Source organism: Anolis carolinensis, chromosome 6, assembly GCF_035594765.1.
Source record: "Anolis carolinensis isolate JA03-04 chromosome 6, rAnoCar3.1.pri, whole genome shotgun sequence".
Classification (NCBI taxonomy): Eukaryota; Metazoa; Chordata; class Lepidosauria; order Squamata; family Dactyloidae; genus Anolis; species Anolis carolinensis.
Genome location: NC_085846.1, coordinates 23791002 through 23810499, shown reverse-complemented (window position 1 = coordinate 23810499; position 19498 = coordinate 23791002). Strand labels below are relative to the sequence as shown.

At 39.4% G+C, this 19498-nt stretch overlaps 1 protein-coding gene across 6 annotated transcripts in view; it reads right to left on the bottom strand.

Annotated features, from left to right (window-relative positions):
* The window catches only part of hdac5 (histone deacetylase 5), a 115396-nt gene that overhangs the window by 72917 nt on the left and 22981 nt on the right, over nucleotides 1–19498 (bottom strand). For 3 of the 6 annotated variants that reach the window (XM_016994630.2, XM_016994631.2, XM_008113543.3), the window contains exon 1: nucleotides 9914–10730. The exons of 1 other annotated variant lie outside the window; for it this stretch is intronic. In XM_016994630.2, coding sequence (XP_016850119.1) covers nucleotides 9914–10064 — 151 coding nt within the window. In that variant the 5' untranslated portion in view covers nucleotides 10065–10730. Of the gene's footprint in view, nucleotides 1–9913; nucleotides 10731–19498 lie in introns of those variants that run through there. 2 more of the 6 variants (XM_016994632.2, XM_008113544.3) reach the window with 2 other exon arrangements.

Here is a 19498-nt window from a genome sequence, read left to right as displayed (position 1 = left end):
ACTGTGTGGGGATTCGAACTCTAACTTACAGAATCGTAGTCCAGTGCTCAAGCCACTGTACTACATTGGCTCCTTTACTCAATGCATCACCTTCCAAATATGTTGGCTTGTAATAACCAAGCTGGGAGGATGATAGGACGGCAGTCCAGCACACCTAGAAGGTCCTCAAATTGGGAATGGGTTCCAGTAACTACTACATAGTGTGCTGCATCTCAGAAAACTGAAAGCAGATTTTAAGTTCAAAGGTCTGTCCATATATGGACAGTTCTTTTAGACAAAGTTTGAACATGTTATTTTCTTGGACTTTAATTCTCAGAATCCCGCCATCAAAATGACCAGTAACCTTTCCCTTCATGATTCAGGGATTTTGGGAGCTGCAGTACGAACTATGACTTCCCCAAGCTGTGATCCAGAGAACAAGATAATTCCAAGAATTTTGCTGCCATCTTGTTTGATTTCATATACACTCTCTTTTTTATGGGTGGCTGCATTTAAATGTTATAGGAAGTTTAGAGGATAAGACTCTGCCTTCTCTAGCTTATCCTTTCTTGTATCAGGGATGATAGTAGAAGGAAAGGAGACAATTGAAGCTTTGAATGGAATTCTAGACATCCTCCACCCATTGTTAAAGTGTGCAAACAATGACAGAAGGCTAACACAGAGATGTAATGAGACTGTAGCAATGGGGTCACAGTAGAAGGGGTCAAATTACATGTTATATTACAGTTATATCAAAGTGTGTTTTCTCTGCCAAGCAATCAAAGAGGTTGATAACTTTAATGAGAGACAAGGAAGCAGAATCCTTAACCCTTTCTCCGAAAGTCACTTTCTTCTTGAAACTAATTCCCATCGATGCAAACCGATTATACTGTTATGGGGTCCTACGTGTTCTCCGTAGGCAACACAACTCCAAAATGCTTTCAAATGAGAGGGTTTTTTTAAGGGAAAAAAGACATGGAGGGAAAGCGTTAATCATTCTCTCCTTTTCTTCCCATCTCTTTCTCACACACACACTGGAAATATCCCCTTCTTGTGGGGCACTCTGCTGGAAGCAGAAAGAGCGATTACACCTGGTTGGTATCTATTAAGTCATTTGCCTCTGAGGATGGATCTGTGAAGACAGAGAAATGGTGTTAGAAACACCCTCTCGCCCAAGCTTTCCCTTGGAGGAAATCAGCAGTATTTGCAGTGTTTGCCAACAAGACTTATTGGTCTCTTTGGAGAGGGATCTGCGTAGGTTGGAAGCCCCCACAAGTAGGCTCTCGTGGTTTTAATTGATAGCAAGGGAAAATGCCAGGCTCACTTTGCGAGCAATTAATTTGCATCAACAAAAGGAGTAAAGATTCTCCTTTCCTCTCTCTCCAGCCCTCTGCTTATTATGTAACACTGAGCTATGCCTTACCTCTGCAGATACATATTCTCAAACCCCTTCTGTCAAGGTAGTGCAACTTGTGAGAATCGAAGGGGGGAGTGCTAGGTTTCTGCGGGGCTGTTAGTCCTCTATAACACCCCTTCAATCTTTTCACCCTCAGCTATTTTAGTCTGTTATTTAGTCTGGTATTTTCTTGCTCCTGATCCTTAAGATGGAAAAAGAGAAGCTGCAAAGGATGGAAGGATGTGGGCAGGAGAGAATCAGCAGGGAAGCAGAAAATTAAACACTCCAGCCCAATACTGCTTTTAAATGCATATACCACAATTTCCTAGATTCATGTTATGAAACAAAATAACACCAGTATGTGTCTCTCATGTATAGTTTTATTCTGAAGGAATATTGAACAGTCTATAAGAAAGAATGTAAGCCATTTTTTTCATATCAGGAGTGACTTGAGAAACTGCAAATTGCTTCTGGTGTGAGAGAATTGGCCGTCTGCAAGGACATGCTCCAGGGGATGCCTGGATGTTTGATATTTTATGATCCTGTGGGAGGCTTCTCTCATGTCCCTTCATGGGGAGGAGCTGACAGACAGAAGCTCACAATGCTCCTCAGATTCAAAGTGCTGACCTTTCGGTCAGCAGTCCTGTCGGCGCAAGGATTTAACCCATTGCGCCACTGGGAAACATGAAAAAAGCAGAACATAGCACGGCACTGGATTTTCTCAGGAATGCCATTTTTTATTGTATGAAGAAAAGCAAATTTGCAAGTTATAGGTTAAGCGAAAGATGATGGTTGTATTGGTAGAAAAGGCAAATGTTCCTAATACAACAACCATCTTTTGAACATTTAAGCTGTGCCTCTTGTTTCTTTTGTGGGTGCTATTAGATGTGCCCATTTCTGCTTGTTTAAAAAACAAATCATAATTTTTTTTAAAAAAAGTTTAAAAGTCAAAAACACAACTTGTAAAGCATGTTTATGGGCTACAACTTGCTAGATCATGCAGCAATCATTCAGACACTAATGCTTCCAAGCTTTGCTTCATCTATTGTTTCCAATGTTAAACTACTCTTATCAGGCTCAGTATGTTGCACCTTCAGTTACAAAAATCAGATAATATGTGACCCCAATGACATGTGTCTTCCTCTTTCCCTGGAAATCTGCTACCAATCAAAGCAGATACTATTTGCATAGATAAACCTGTATTAACTCTAGCCTGGCATTATTCACATCCTACTCTTCAGTAGCCAGCTGACATTTCCAGGTGATTCACAAGGGCATTTCTGCAGGTGGTTACATGTCCACAAAAAATCACAATATCTTAAAATAATTTTAAAACTGTAAGCATTAGCAATGTTTTTAGGCCCTGGGGTAGATTAAAGAACAGCAAAGAAAGTTTCCCTGATATAATGCAGCTTCCTAGATAGCAAAGGATTAATGCAATCTAATGCAATTACACATACTTAAACTTGCTTAGTATTACGGTGAGTAAATGGTGGCCCAGCACCCAAGATGGATGTAAGTCACAGTGGCTTTCGCTCTACACACCATGGTTCTGGCCCCACCCACTGACAAACCAATCACAGGGAAAACAGGATCCTCAGCCCATGGTATGCAACAGGTCAGAGGACTTCTAATCTGAAATGGACAGGAAGAGGAGATGTGCAAAGACATGTTAGAAAGCAAGAGACCTCCAGATGGCTAAAATATCTGAAACTGGAGAAACAAAAAAGATCCTATTAAAGGATACAAGAAAGACAGACAGACAGAAAGAAATGCAGGTTGGGACTGTCTAAAATTACTGCTGGTTTAAGTGTTCTTGATATTATAAAGCTGATCAGCTGACTTTCCAGGCATGACAGGTTATAAACAGAACTGTGTTAGAAGACTTGTCAACTATATGCCAAGAACGTTCTGCATCTTTCACCCTTGAATAAATTTAAAACAAATCTAAATGTATACACTTATTTTGAAAAATGTATTACATCAGCCACAGTTAGGGACAATTAGGTCCACCAGAAATGTTACACAGAAGGACTGAGGGTACTAAGGAAGCAGCACAGAAGGGCAACCAAACAGGCAACCAAATAAGTTGATGTTATTGTATTGTATTATGTATTAATAAAATGATCTACCAGAGGAAAGGGGAGTGACAAATGCTTGTCAGTTAATGTGGTGCCTTCACACCCATTGACAAAAAGTGGCCAATGGGACCATGTTCAAACTAATAGACAGTTGATTTCAATAGCAACTAGGTAGAATACTACCTCCATATTTTTTGTTCTTTTTGAAGAAACACAAGAAGCTGCCTCATCAAAAGTAGAAACATGCCTCCATTTAGCCCAGTACTGTCCACATTAACTAGCATCAACACTCAAGGTTTCAGGCAGGAAACCAGTCTTACCTGGACAGGCTAGGATTTGGACATGGCATCTTCTGCATGCAAAGCTGCCTTGATTCCCAATTTTTGGGGGAAATGCATGGTATGAATCAAATTAAAAATAACTAAAAGCACACATCCTATCACTGAGCTTCCCATAAAAGGGCTAGTCACACTGACTCATTCGTTGCTGCTTAGATGAAATCTGAAAATGGAATATTTTTCCTCAGAGTCATCCCAGGAAAGGCTTGGAATACCTCCGAGGAGGACAGGCTCTTTTAGGAGAGAAGCAGAAGATGGTGTCTCTCATGTCAGGAGGCTCATAAAGAACTTTGGATTGTCTTCCAAACTTTAAAGGAGCCATCCAAAGCACTGAATCTATTTGGAGGATAGCACTTTTAAAGTCTGGACTACAACCCAGAGTGGATTAACCACCCTCACTACTAACACAAAAACCACCAGCCACTACTAAAGCCTAGGAAGGAATTACAAAACTCCAATACTAGTATCATGCAGCTGCTAGAAGCTTCCCTTGGCTCCTATCACCTCCCAAATCCAGCTTCAGAGATTTCAGTCAGAACTTCAGGTTTTCATCCATATCTCTGCTACTGGGTGTGGGTATGAAGATTTGTAATGCCTCCAACTGGTATCTGAAACAGGACTCAGCAGTGAACATGGGTTTACAACAGAAAAAATAGGTTTATCTAAAGATTATAACAGATTATTACTCTAGCTGGTTCATACTTTTCAGACTCTACACTCACAATCTCCCTTTTGCTCTGAGTTTGAGCAAGAGATAAAAAGAAAGCACCACAATGATGAAGAAGGAACTGTCAGTTCAGTAATGACAAGAGTTAAAATCTGGTTGGCAGCCATAAGCAGCTTAGACCTTTGCACTAAAAATACCCACTCTGATATTCTTAGACACTGGCATATTCCCCCCAGCCCCCATTCCCACTCCTGTCATAAACTATTCATATTTATTCAAAATACAAGTGAAGGATAACAATGGTCCACGGGAACGAAAATGGACATGCGAAAGAATCACTAAAGATGGAGGAAGGAAAGGAGATGGGAGTTCTGATTGAGATATTTTACTGCTTACCATTTGAAATATAAATGGTTCCTACGTTTACCTGAATAAAGGTCACAAAACAAAGACTAACCAAAAAGTCCCAGATGTTCACATTCTTTCTGATTTTGTACTGGATTAAGATAAACTGACCTGGGGAACGGGTATAAAAATAATATCTGCTCACACCAGGAGGTGACAGAAGATATTTCTGGAGTAAACAAAATGTAAAATTCAAAAATAAAATCAGTCAGAAGAGGAACAAAATCTGGGTCTGTCTAGTCTTTTAATCAGTCTGAATGAGCCCCAAAGAGTGTGGTTTGGAAACTCTGCAGAAAAAAACAGAAGCAACTGTAAAGCCAGATACCAAGTTAATCTGAATACTAATCTAAACAACTATAGCAATTTCCTCCAGCAATCGAAATAGCCAATTTTGATTGCTGGAGAAAACTGCTATAGTTGTTTAGATTTCTAAACTAGAAGTCTGTGTATGTTTCATGTCTCCATGATTACACTGCAAATACTTTCCAAGGCAACAGCCTGAGATGCTAGCAGTGTCTAGCATTCTAAATAAGCATCTGAAGAACTTTGGCTTTAGATTCTTTTTCAGCTTGTTTGAAAAACAAATTTCCTCTATCATGGTTGAAGAGAAAAAGTACACAAGCCATGTCTGATTAAATTTTGAAAACAGTAAATAAGAAGGGTGAAAATGCTCATGATTTCACCATGATAAATACGTGTGTGGTGTGAATATGTGCACAGGAGCTTCAATACCTTCTACACAGTTATGTTTTCCTGAGTTCTGCTTCAACAAAACTTTCAGTCATCTCCTCCCTTTCCAATACTGCTTTGCTTCCAAGGATAAGGGTATACATGGTCCAGAATTTAGACAAAGGACAGCCCAGATACAATGCCTGAACTATATTCAAACGGCCATTCTTGAGTGATAAAATTGAGGGTGCAAGACACTGGGCTAAATTCAAGAGGATAACCTTTTTGTTCCTTTAGCATTAATAAAAGAAATCTACACAAGCTTTTCTTCAAAATCTCCATCCTGCAAATCTGGAAAAACATCCAAACTTCATTATTTGTCTATGCTACTTTCTCTTGGTCCTCTGGCGCGATGTAAATATCCACTTGAGACTCAACAACATTCTCTCAACTTCTGAAACAATAAATAGTTAAAGTAGAAGCACTACTCTGGAATCACATCTCACTCATGCTGCTTGTTGTAAAAATATGGTGTTAGTAGAAACTGAGAATATGCTTTTGTTTTGTTTTCCTATTCCATTTTTAAACTTTGTGATGTCATGTTAGCTTGATGTTGACACAATCCACCTGTATTTCTACTTTGCCATCTCTTAAGTAGTTTCATTATTTCTTCTCTTGTTAAGTATAGCATGGCAAACAAGACTTAAGTCCTGGTTTATAACTGCACCAGAACAAAGAGTTATGATATTAAAACGAAGAGTTTAGCAGTTTATCTCAGACCTCAGATTTGGTGAAGGGGAGTCATGATTTGAATGCTCGGGTATGTGAAATCAATAAATAAATGATGTCAGGAGAAAACTGTACATTGAATAAGAAAGTTTTGTCTAGCTGCAAGGTGGATATTACCAGAGGATATTTTATGTCTTTTGACTTTGCATAGGGATGCATTCAAAAATATGATATTCTTCTTGTAATCTTCAATTGTACAGTTCATTCTACTGCCTCATCCCCAACTGCTTTTTGCAGCAGATGTAGATAAGACCTGAAATCACCAAGAAATGAGATTATATAATATTCTTAGGCAACTTATACCATTGCTGAGCTATTCAACATGATATGATTGGTGCAGAAGAACTAGCCTTACCATGATGCGTTCTATTGCAGGCATACAAAATGTAGTAGTAAGATACACACGTGTTTTTGAATACCTGTAGCCTCTAATTTATGTGTAAAATGTTTAGAATGAGTTTCTCAAACTGTAATCCTCCAGATGTTTTGGACTTCAGCTCCCACAATACCTAACAGTTGGTAACTAACTGGGATTTGTGGGAGCTGAAGTCCCAAAACACCTGGAGCAGGAGAGATTAAGAAACACAGGTTTAGAGTATTTGCACATTTTGCTAACATATTGCAGAAGACACAGGTAATCCCCAAAATACCTGTAGTATATTTAACTATACTATGAATCAGTACTTTTTAAAATTCCAGGAATATACAAAATATAGAAGCTAGTAAACTGAAGAAAAATCCCTAAATAGTCTCAGGCAATATTCATTCTAATGTTTTTTACCAAAGGGGTCTCTGTTAAATGCCCAGAAATACAATGTCTATCCATCTTTCAAAAAAATGGAGCAGAACATATTAATTTTTTAAAACCCTCTTTTATTACAGCAGTTTTATTCATACTGACTCTCCACAGCACATAGACCCTGGAAACATTACTTTTGGGACTACAAAACCCAGAATCCCACACTGTAAAGTCACTGACAGCGATTCTAGGCACTGTTCTCTAAAATGTAACTTCTCAAAGCTCTCATGCTATGACTAAGTTTACAATTAAGGCACAAAAATCCCATTCTTTAGGGCAAGTTCTATTACTGACAAGTCTTCTCCAGGAAATCTATAGAATTCCAGCCCTATAAAATATCAAAAGACCATTTCATCCCATATCAGAAAGGATTATCCAAAAATACCTCCCTCGGAATCCATGAAACACAGAGCTTTCTTCCCCATAATAAGAGTATTGTGCCCTTGAAACTTTTTTTTTTTTTTTGCAAAAAATGGCTTTAAACTATTTGAATGAGTCAAGCCTTAATGAAGGAGAAAAGAACAAATAAACCATAAAATATGATCAGTCATTCTCTTCCCCTTCCCTTCTGTGCCTTTGCCAGATATAAACACTCAGCAACACAGAGAATATTAGCTATCATTGAAGGCCAAAGTGCACCCTGAAGTGTGTAAATCCAGATATCTAGCTCACCATCACAAAAGGGTGTGCAAGTTACCATGCTCTAAACAGGATGAGACTGAGCATGTGGCCTTGGCAAAAAACATGTTAGCTGCATTCATCTATGGGAGAGGTATCCTTTGGCCTTCCAAGGCAGAAGCCGACTGTTAGTCCCAGCTCAAATAGATATGGTGAATGAACAAACCTTACGTAAGAGCTGGCTTACCTAGTTACTATTGATTTCACAGACCTACTTTGGCTGAAGCTAACACACAATGTTGACTGGAGTGTATTACCTCACAGTTATGTCCATCCAATGGCTGACAGTGAAGAGTTTGTGCTGTTTACTGGGTAAAATCAACAAGTAGATAAGAATCAATGCCAATTCACGTATGTGTATACATGTCCTTTAATAACCCCGAAGAAACAGTTCAAATTCCTTTTTGGACCCAACTTTACATTTTTAGACCACCTAGTTTATATAAATAAACAACAGCTGGATAGAAAGAATCTAATGCTCTACTTGTGCTAGATCACACTTGTGTGTGGCATGCAGAACCATTCTGACATCAATAGACTGCAGGTAATGGCTCAAGACAGGTACCACAATATAGGTTTTTAAAAAGAATCCTACTCTAAGATTGCTTCCAAAAAAGGTCTATGGAACTATCTGAGGTCACACGATATCAGCTTGATCAACAATCTAGATGGGAAATCACTGGGAAATTGTGTAAAAGCAAGATACACACACACACACACACACACACTTATGGTATCTTTAGAAACATAACTCCAGAGATTTGCCCCTTGGGAAACTAGTCTTATGAATTGCCCAGCAAGCACACATCCTCCACCTCCACAATATTTGCTTCCCAATGATTATGGGGGGAAAGAAAAGCAATTACTTCCTGAAATGAAATTATTCTCAAGTATTAATCTAACAATGCTGAGCTCATTGGGAGATCCAAGGCTTAATTTCACATTAATGTGAGTCATACACTGAATGAAGTGTGATCAAGCTGGTATGAACTGTAATGCTAAGTACTCTATAGAGCAGAGCTCAACCCAACAGAAGTCCATGCTGTGGTTTTAAAACCACAAATTTCCCAATTTAAAACAGGTTTCCATCATCCTCACCACAGTGGGTTAATTTCAAATGCACTTCGGCTCTGAAATGCAATTGTTCCCTGCTTTAAGACAGTTGGAAGTAAATTTGAAGAGAGACAGACCTCCTATCCAGCAAATAAAGCACATGTGCAAAAACATGTATGTTGACTAAAATCATATTTGTACACAGAATTCCAACCAAGAGAATGCAATGCAATCTTTAGTGATAGTGAAATTGTCAAAATACTTCCATATTTTCCTAAAAGTCTCAAAAATTAAAACTTATCTCGAAACCATTTTGCTACCTAAATTTCAAAAATGTACTGAGTCCCAAATACTGCTTTTGGTGCTTTGCCCTTCAAGTCTTCTGTATTTTCTATTCAGCAAAAGGCCCAATTTGTTACAGGATAATAACGAAATGGTTCTAGAGATTAGCAGTAACATTCTAGGGTGAAGTGCTATAGTGCTAGTGATGAAATATAGGTGTTGGGCCTTATGTTGGGTAAGAAACCTGGCACCCTAATCTTTAAGTGCACAGAGGGTGATTGTGATTCTTTACCTTTGACTGGAAAACATTTTTCCTATTATCAGAGGCACTTTTCAGCACATATAGTCTGTTACATATTCAGTGACAGAATATTAGCATTTCAAATGTTATGGAACTGAGGCCTGATTCAAATTCAATCCTCACTCACAGACTTGCAAGAATTTTCAAGTGGCCTATATGAAAATTAATGGCTCTACATATAAACATACTGAAATCCGTCAGGCACCAGTTCTGAACAAAGACTGTATGTTTTCCAAGTGGAATAGGTACCTGGTACTCATTTCCATCCTGCCCGCAGGCCCAGAAAGGCCAAATTCTATGAAACACGGAGTCCCACTACTGAGGTTCAGTTGCCTTTGTATACTGTTCAGGAACACTCTGATGTCCTAAACATGCCAACTACCTTGTCCCTACTTGCAGACCAACCTCAAGCATACTTGATTACAGTTTAAACTATTATTTTAAAGGCTCATTTTAAAGATCCTTAAAACACTTACCTGCCACAGGTATGGCATGGATCTGTGCCCGCGACAGGAGTTCCAAGGATGGCTCACGCCCAGAGACTCCATCTGAAGAGAAACACGATTCAGTTTCATAAATTGTCTGCAACATCTTTGGCAGTCCCAACACCGAGGATACAAGAAGCATGCCAAGGAGCGGTCGCACACTGTTATTCCACTTCAGTTTCCTTTATGACAATCCGTTGCACAATCAAAGGCTTTGAGTGGGGTTACCTTTTCTTATGTTAGACTGCCATTTCAAGTCATCCAGCAACCCCCTATTAAGACTAGTCAGAAACACATGTGCACATCTGTCCTCCTTGTGGTATAGTAAAACTTAAAGTGTTTCACAACAACTGAAACAAAGGGAGGTCGTGGTGGTAAGGCGACCTCCTCCAAGAATAAATTGAAGCCACCAGGAAAGAAAAATAAAAAGTGTTTAGAGATGAAAAAAATTCCTTGCAGGCAGAAGAAGTGGAAAGGAGACAACTGTTCTCTCAACTCCAGAGCAATGGGAGAGACGAATCTCAAAATACAGAAGGAAGCAGAGGCAAAAAATAAGGAAAGGGAAGGGTTTACATCTCAGGTGCAGTTTGATTCATTCCGGAAACGACACATTTTACAACATTTCCTTAAAACATAAGAGAAGGTTTAAAAAAAAACAGAACAAAACATCCGGGAATGAGTCTGTAGGAGAGAACTCTAACAAAAGGAAAGCGGCAGCTGCCTGTCAATCTGATGAAGGCTCCTTTTCCATGAGACGGCTCTGTGCATGCGACTGCTTCCCATCCCTGCCACCAAGCGAGATGGCTTCTGCCGGGGTGACTCAAAATAGAAGGTTGTCAGGGAGGAGCCAGCTATAAATAAACCCGGCTGAGCTCGCTGGGAGCTGGGATGGTTCAGGCAAAAGGAGCTGCCTGCCTATCAGAAGCTGCTTTTCAACCACTGGGGTCAGTGGAAAAGATCCCCTGGGGAAAGGCAGTGCCGGCAGCCAAGCAAAGGAAGGCAAGTCTAGAACAAAAGGGAGTGGAATGGCTGCTTCTGTGTTGTGGATGTCAGTGTCCACCTACAGAGACAGGCTGAATGATTTATTAAACTCAATGGTTTTGAATGGGATGCTCTTTAAGGATGTGATTTAAACAGCAACCACAACAAACCTCCCACTGAAAGGTGTAATCCTAAATTCACATTTGCAGATATTAAAGCTAGGTATATCTGCTTTTTAAAATGCACCAAGGCAACATGTTACACCCATAACAATCCCAACAGTTTGCATTGTGGATAAAGTATGCATACTGTCATGACCAAGAAAGCTGTACCCTTACCAGCCACTGACATTTTTTCAACCTCTCATCTCTCATGTTCTGAAGTTTCATCTTAACTGGATCATACATTACTAGGCCACCCATTCCTCCATTTTAATAACAGACTAGTGTAAATAAAGAATGGAGCATTTTGTGTCTCAAGTGTTCTCTGTGTCCTCAGATTCCTTCTACTATATCTTTTAATTTGAACCCTATGCCAGTGCAGCTCTATGAAACAATTCCACATACTCAGAATTCATACTCAATTTTGTATTATGACGTTATAATACAAACGGAAGCAAGAACTGCCTTATAGAGTATACCTATGTACAATAAAAGCAATCCCCAATGAACACCTGGGACTTAACTCTTGAGTAAATATGCACTGACTTTTATTGTTAGCTTTATTCCACTTCTTCATCTCTGCTCAAGGATACCTGCTAGAAAGAACACTGTCACATTCTCATCAACCACCCAAGTTTTAGCAAGCCATGCTGATCCACAGCCATACTTTCTCATCTGCTTTGTTTACTTCAGTAATTCCAACAATGCATTTTCTGGCAAAAGCTTCCTAGGGTTTCAGGGCAGTGTCCACATTTCTCAATCTACCAAAACTAGAACTTTCTGCATGCAAAACATATGCTATACATACCCTGTTTCCCCTAAAATAAGACATCCCCAGAAAATAAGACCTAGTAGAGGTTTTGCTGAATTGCTAAATGTAAGGCCTCCCCCGAAAGTAAGACCTAGCAAAGTTTTTGTTTGGAAGCATGCCCAATGAACAGAACACCAGGGAATGCAGGATTGGTAAATGTACGTACCATAGGGTGTTGTACATGGAAATAATGGTAGTAACAAGAAATTCTTGATAGGATTCACAGTTTGTCTGGTTATGCTTGTTTGTGATGACAACTACTGTACAGTATATAATAAATGTTCATTTTTTTGTTTAACAATAAATATGAATTCTTCTTCATGGAAAAATAAGACATCCCCTGAAAATAAGACCTAGAGCATCTTTGGGAGCAAAAATTAATATAAGACACTGTCTTATTTTCGGGGAAACACGGTACAGATGTGCCTCCAATATGACTTTTTTTCATAAACTCTTTATAGTGGAAGGTAAATTTGCCAATAGTGGTTCATGCCTCAGTTAACTCCCAATTATACTAATATAATCCAGGTAAATCCTAGATGGGAATCCCTTTGAAAGGTGTTCAGTGCCAATGCATCAGCCAGACTAGTGTCAACAATGGACTTGCAAGAATTACAACAGGTTTTAAATATGCACTCCAAGGTTTTCTTTTCTATTGCTGAAAGCTTTGGTGTTCTGCACTTTTGTTTTTAAAGAAGGAATTATAAGCATGCAGCCACTATGCTGTAGAATGAATCCACTTTAACTGTTCTGACACAATGCTATGGGGTCATGGGAGCTGCCAAAGAATGCTGATGCCTCACCAAAGTACAAATTCCAGGATTGCATCGCATTAAGCTATGGCAATTAAATTAGAAATGATGTCCCTCAAATAGGATCTCCAGATGAAGTAGCTTGACCCTTTTGCTTTGGCTCAGCACTAAGAGTACCATATTATGCAAATCTAATGTGCACCCTAATTTTTGAAAGGTAATTTAGCCAAAAAAGGATTCGAAATTTGCTCCTATTTCTAACAAATCAGACAAATGGAAACCAACAATAGGGCCCATGACATGCTACCCATCAGCCTACAAGGCCATGCCTTCTCTTTAAATGCCATTCAGATACCAGTTCTTGGCTTCATTTTCAAGGCTGTCAAATAAATCAAGACACAATGCTTGGGTCCTTCACATTACTGGTACTCATTTTGTAGAATGTCACTCTAAGGCAGTGGTTCTCAACCTGTGGGTCCCCATGTGTTTTGGCCTACAACTCCCAGAAATCCCAGACAGTTTACCAGCTGTTAGGATTTCTGTGAGTTGAAAGCCAAAACATCTGGGTACCCACAGATTGAGAACCACTGCTCTAAGTGATGTCCATCACACTCTAATATTGGATGTGTTCAGGTGCCAGATTACACAACAGCCTTCAGATGAATGCCTTTTCTTTAATGTATGTTTAGCAATGTTTTCTTATATGGTTGTAATTAGCAGTCACCAACATCTGCAGGGCTATAGCCTTCCCAGACTGGATGTTGATATTTCTGAGCTAAATGGACCAATGGCCTGATTTCATTTAAGGCAAATTCCTGCATATCCAATATTGCTTTTTAGTTTCTTCATCACCCACAAGCTACAGTGATAAGTCATATCATTGCAGCCTTTAAGATATTTCTAGCCAGGTCAAGAGCAAGGCCTGTATTTACCAGCATGTTAATTCAAAACCCAAATGTTTAAAATAGCCCTGGGTTATTTATAGGCCACTGGCCCATTCTACACCCTCCTCATGTGCTTTTGGACTTAACGTCAGAGAAACTATTTATGTAGACATGAGTGGACAGCAGACCATTGGAGCCCTTTCATCCACACATCCTTCTTAGCGTGGCTGGCCTTTCAGATCACGTCAAGGGAGAGGGTCACACAACACACGGTAAGAAGATATCCCAAACGGCTGTCTTCCCTATCTCAAGGCCTTGGTTTTCACCACAGAGGGACAGTCACACAACACGGGGCTTTTCCTGCTTAAATCACCCTACCCAGTCAGAATATAAGCAGAGGCATGCTCACATAAATTGTAATAGGGCCTACAGAAAGCAAGGGTGAATGTTCTGGGAGCTACTTGCTTTGAAAAGGAGAACATTTCTTCATGGGCAAATACTCAGTTGTTACTATTTTGTTGCCAGGATCTAGACATTTCAACCCATGGAGTTGAGCTTGCTGTGGAGATATCACATTTCCCTAGAACACAAAGTGTGTGAGTGAGTGTGTGTGTGTCCTGCCTCCATTTCACAGAAAATGCAATTCTTACAATGCAGTACATGCTTGCTTATTATTTGTAGAACTGGACGAAATGTGAGGCCTACCACCAATACTCTAAGGCAGCGTATCCTGTCTGATCTTGAAAGTCAAGCAGGGTCAGCCCTGCTTAGTACTTAGTTGGTAAACTGGCAATGAATACCCAGTGCTGTAGGCTATATATCAGGAACTGGTAAAACCACCTCTGAGTACTCCTCGCCTAAGAAAACTCTATTAAATTCATGGGATTGACACAAGTCAACAGGCAACTTAAAGGTGCACACACATATAGGAAAGAAATAAAATTGGAAGGAAACTTGTTCCTATTTTTAAGAAAAAGGAGATACACACCCAGTAGTGCACTGACACTATATGAAGTGTGGAATTTATCATGACAGTATGAACATAATCCACACACACAAAAGGGGCAGCAGTGCATAACACAATGCCCTTTCAACTTGTAGAATTCAAACCAGTAAAAGGCAAGCCTTAGCTTTTAATTAGAACTGCTATAATGAAGAAGGCATGCTACCATACACACGCCAAAGAGAAAGAAGAAAGAAGACCATATATGCCAATGTTTCCCTACCTTTACTGTGAAAAAAGTCCTTGAGTTGCACTTCAGCATACTCCCTACATGCTGGTCACAAAATATCATGGCTTTGCCATCCCAGGCAACTCTTCACCTGATATATGAGGAGGAAAGCATCCCCATAAAATGAAATAATATGAGCCTTGTTGGAGCAGATCAAGGGTTCACTCTACCCTAACATTCTGCTTCCAACTGTGGCCAATACTTCTGCATAGTATAGCAGGCATCATGGTAAGAATCTTGGAGAACTGGAATTCTCTCTTGGCCATGAAGTTCACAATATGACTCTTGGGCCAGTCACTGTCTCTCACATTGAGGAAGACCATACATGCCACTGCAAGCTCTTTAGAGTAAAAGCAAGATATGAACAGAACAAATGAATAAAGCTGAAAGTTTGGCTTGAAGTCTAGAGTCCTCCCTGTATGCACCCAGCACCTGTTATTCCAACTTATGCTCAGAATATGATGTTCTGTCTTACATTATAGTGAAAAGTACCAGTATATGCTGAATTCATGGTAGATTAAGTATAGAACAGAGAGACAAATGTAGAACCGTAAGAGCTGAAAGTGACCAGAAAAACCAATCTCCATTTTCCTTCTCTTTTCAAAGCAGGGATTTTGTTCTGTGTAAGTTTACAGATCAAAAGAATAAGGTATTTGCTTATGTTTTCTATTGGGTTTAGTAATAACATTATGAATTGTTCATTCATGTTTGAAGTGTTTTATGTGTCTTTTTCATGTTGTTAATCATATTGATATTTAATTCTTTTTAAGTTTTTGTAAATTAATGTTCTAGCTGGATCTATTTAAAGTATTGTAAAATCTTAAATCCCATATTGGGAGAAATGTAGGATATAAACAGCAACAGACTTAATCTACCTTCACCTTAACAAATATTTCAATATATGCACTTTAACAGGGGGAAATAACAGAAAAGATGTAAAAGGAAATGGAAGTCATTTTATATCCAGAGTTTGTGGTTTAAAATCTTACTTTCTCCTTATATACTATGTAATCAGGCCTGTAGCAAGGGGGGTTTTTAGGGGTTCAACCCTCCCCCCCCCGAAATTTTTCAAGTTATAAAAAAAATCTCGTTTACTCATGAATTTTAACTGGTTAACCAAATCCCCATGCTAAGTCTATGAGATGCAAAACATTAAGAGTCCCTCCAGGCACTATCTCAAGCAGATATTGACAGGTTTGTAGCGGGGAGGGGTATGTGCTAGGGGTTCAACCCCCCCCCCCAAAATTTTCAAAACTCCTCCCAAAATTTTTTCCTGGCTACGGCCCTGTATGTAATAGTGTTGTTTTCATATTTGCTGAAGAAGAAATTTGTCCCACTTGCTTTTTTCAGAGTTGCTATGTATCTGATTATACGTATTTCTTCTTCTGCTAAACTGCACTGATGTTTAGTTGGCACATAAATCTGGTACTAAACATGCTAATCATGGTTCTATAGGGTTGGCAACCATCCCACTATGCACACCAGTATGTTACTATTCCCAGGGCCTGGGAAAGTTGGTTTTGCAATGACAATTCCCTTACTCCTCCAATGAATTCAGCTCAGGGATTCTAGAACTTGAATAAAACATATTTCCCAAGATGCCCATCAGTTACACTAGTACCAGAAATATTAGTATTTTTATTATTATATATGAGCCACTGTGGTATTATGGTTACTGTGTTAGGAATTTGAAGACCCAATTTTAAGCTCCCACTATGCCATGAAATTGCACCTTGAACCCATGCCCTCTCACAGTCTGACTTACCTCAAAAGGGCTATTGTGAACACCAACTGTGCTGAAATACAACCTTACAAAGCTACTTCAGCTTACTAGAGGAAAGGCTGGCTGTACAGATAATAAATGAATATAGAAATAACAAGGGGAGCCAACTTAATTGGATCAAAGAACCAGCCCCCTCTAGCATATTTTCCCCTCAAAATGACCAACCAGGGTGCCTTTGGAAAGCAAATGAGCAGCAAATGGGGGCTCTTTTTTGCTACCATTTCCAATTAACTGATATTCAGTGTCTTACTGCCTCTCAAAAGTCAAGACCGAGGATCTATTATGACAAACGATCACTGACAGAACTCTTTTCCATCCATCTATGTAATTCCCTTTGAAACCTATATAATCTTGTAGCTATTGTCACACCTTGTTGCATCACATCTTTTCATCAACTAATGGAGCATTGTGTGATAAATGACTTTCTCCTGAATCTATTACTCATTGGTTTTATGGAATGACATTATGTTTTAGCAGTAAGAGAGGACGAGGAAGAAATGCTACTTCTATACCAAACATGATTTTAAACATTGTTTCAATTATACAATAGAAACATTCAAACAGAAATAAATGGAAAACCAGCACATACGGTCTTTAGCAAGTGCATGCTGCAACTTCAAACACAAGACTGACAAGCAAGAACAGTTAGAATAAAAATGGAAATAAAGAACCACAGCTTTGAAAACTTCCTTCTTTGGCTACATTTTCCCAAAATTTCCAGCTAGCATCAGAAGCTAGGAATCTGCAGTCCAAAAGCCTTCTAACTCGGAAGGGGGGGGGGGGGAGACAAAAACTAGAAATGTTACTCACCGTTTGCCTCCTGCAGACAAGTTTGAAAGTCAAGGAAGGAAGGAAGGCCATGGCTGCATCTCATTCTTTGTAGAATTCTAAATATCTATCCCTAAACTACACATTCCAAGCTTGCACAGGATAGAGCCATGGCAGATAAAGTGGAAACACAGTGCTATAACTGTTTTGAAAGAGGCTAAGGATGGGAAAACAAAGTGGAATATATTTGCCCTTCTTTGTCTTTTGAAGCTAAAGGTTCATAGTCCATGCCCTATTCATTCTCCATCACCTTATCACAGTTTCTCCAATCTCTGGCCTTTCCAGAACTGTTTTAAATTTTTCTAACTGTTCACTTTCTGAATGTGTGATCTATTGCCTAATTGATGTTATAGGTATATCAGATGTTTAGTTTTCTTCTTTTAAAAAGGATACCCCGAAATCAGGACTACTGCAAAGAACATGAAAACAACACAATACCCGACTGTTTGGTAAAAGCAAACTATTTCCTTCTGTGCAATATTCCTACCAATGAGTGCAAGTCACTGTTATATTTCCAGTGGGGCAGTACAATAACCATCTTGTGACACTTTATAGACTAGTACATTTAATACAGCATAAACTGGCACAGGTGGCCACATAAGAAGGTAAATTCTATGAAGCCAAAAGGCTAAGTAGTGCTTCAGATCATAAAATGTTGCACAAATCCAATAAGGTGTCCCCTGTACATTTCCAGCTGTTGTTAAGACTGCAACTGTCTCAAGCCACAGCAAATGCAACCAATTATGACAGTGTTGGGAGACGTAGCCTGACAAAATATGGAATGTCTAACAAGATCACAAAATGGTCATTATCTTCATGATTTTGTGGCTTTCTGGTGGCTTTCAGGCAGCATCTAGGTAAGCACAATAGAAAACTGTGTGGTGGACGAGAAGGACCTCTGCTCCACTCCAAGAGGGCTCTGCTTATGTTCTGTTATATTATCTGACAATTGAGCCCTCAATGGGACAGTGGGCTAAACTCTTGTGCTGGCAGGACTGATGACTTGAAAGTTGGGTTGCTGACCTGAAGGTTGCCAGTTCGAATCTAACCTGGGGAGAGTGTGAATGAGCTCCCTCCATCAGCTCCAGCTCCATGTGGGGACATGAGAGAAACCTCCCACAAGGATGGTAAAAACATCAAAAACATCCAGCCATCCCCTGGGCAACATCTGTCATACCATGCAAGTCGATCCTGACATGAAAAAAAAATCTGACAATGTAGGGAATTGACAATTTTCAACTCTTGTCTTTTTAGTTTCACTTTCTAAGAACTTTTCTCTATATTCATGGTATGTGGTGAGGGAGCTGTACTGAGAAACAGGAACTCAAGAGAAAGGCTAGAGGCAAAGATCTACAGGAAACAAAGGCAGAGGAAGCAGGGAGTGAAGGCACAAATCTTCTGGAGACTTACCCTTGACATCCAAATTTGATTAGCACCACCTAGCGGCTGCTCTCACTAACTCTTTATTTAGTGAACAAAAAAGCAATTCCACATCCCCCATTTCATAGGCTTCAGTACCAACGAATTCACAAGACAATTAAGCATCACCCATATTTTTTCCTTGCAACAATCCTGTGCAGAAGGTCAGCCAGAGAAAGACAGATGGTGAGTTACTTAAGTGGCAATCCTTTGCATTCTAATGTGAGCTCTCATGAATTACACCCAATGACCCATTTGTAGTCTAACACCTTCACTAAACAAAACACAAAGGAAACAGGCTCTCTGCTGTAAAGCCTTAGGTCACTAAAACTAATCCTAATCTTCATAGTTTTACAGGTCTTGCTCCCTTCTCTGTTGTTTCTGGCTAACACCATTCAAAGTTAATCAGCAATTCCTATTAGAGGATTTTGATGATCAACTTTGGACTCTGGTAACAGGTGGGAGAGAAAACACATTTGAAGTATCATCATATACTGCTTTCCAAGTAGCAAATGATACCTGAGGAAGGATAATTTTCTTAGCCAATTCTTAGCAAGTTGAAAATAAGGATCAGTTGGTGGATCCCTCACAAAAGGAATGGCAAATCCACTTTCAATTTTATGCCTACTTCTCTGACAGTTTCCCCAGGCTCTGCCAGAATTCATCCAGTGCCAAATCTCTATAGGGAATAGGATATATGACTTGGATGGCTCCCATACAACCCA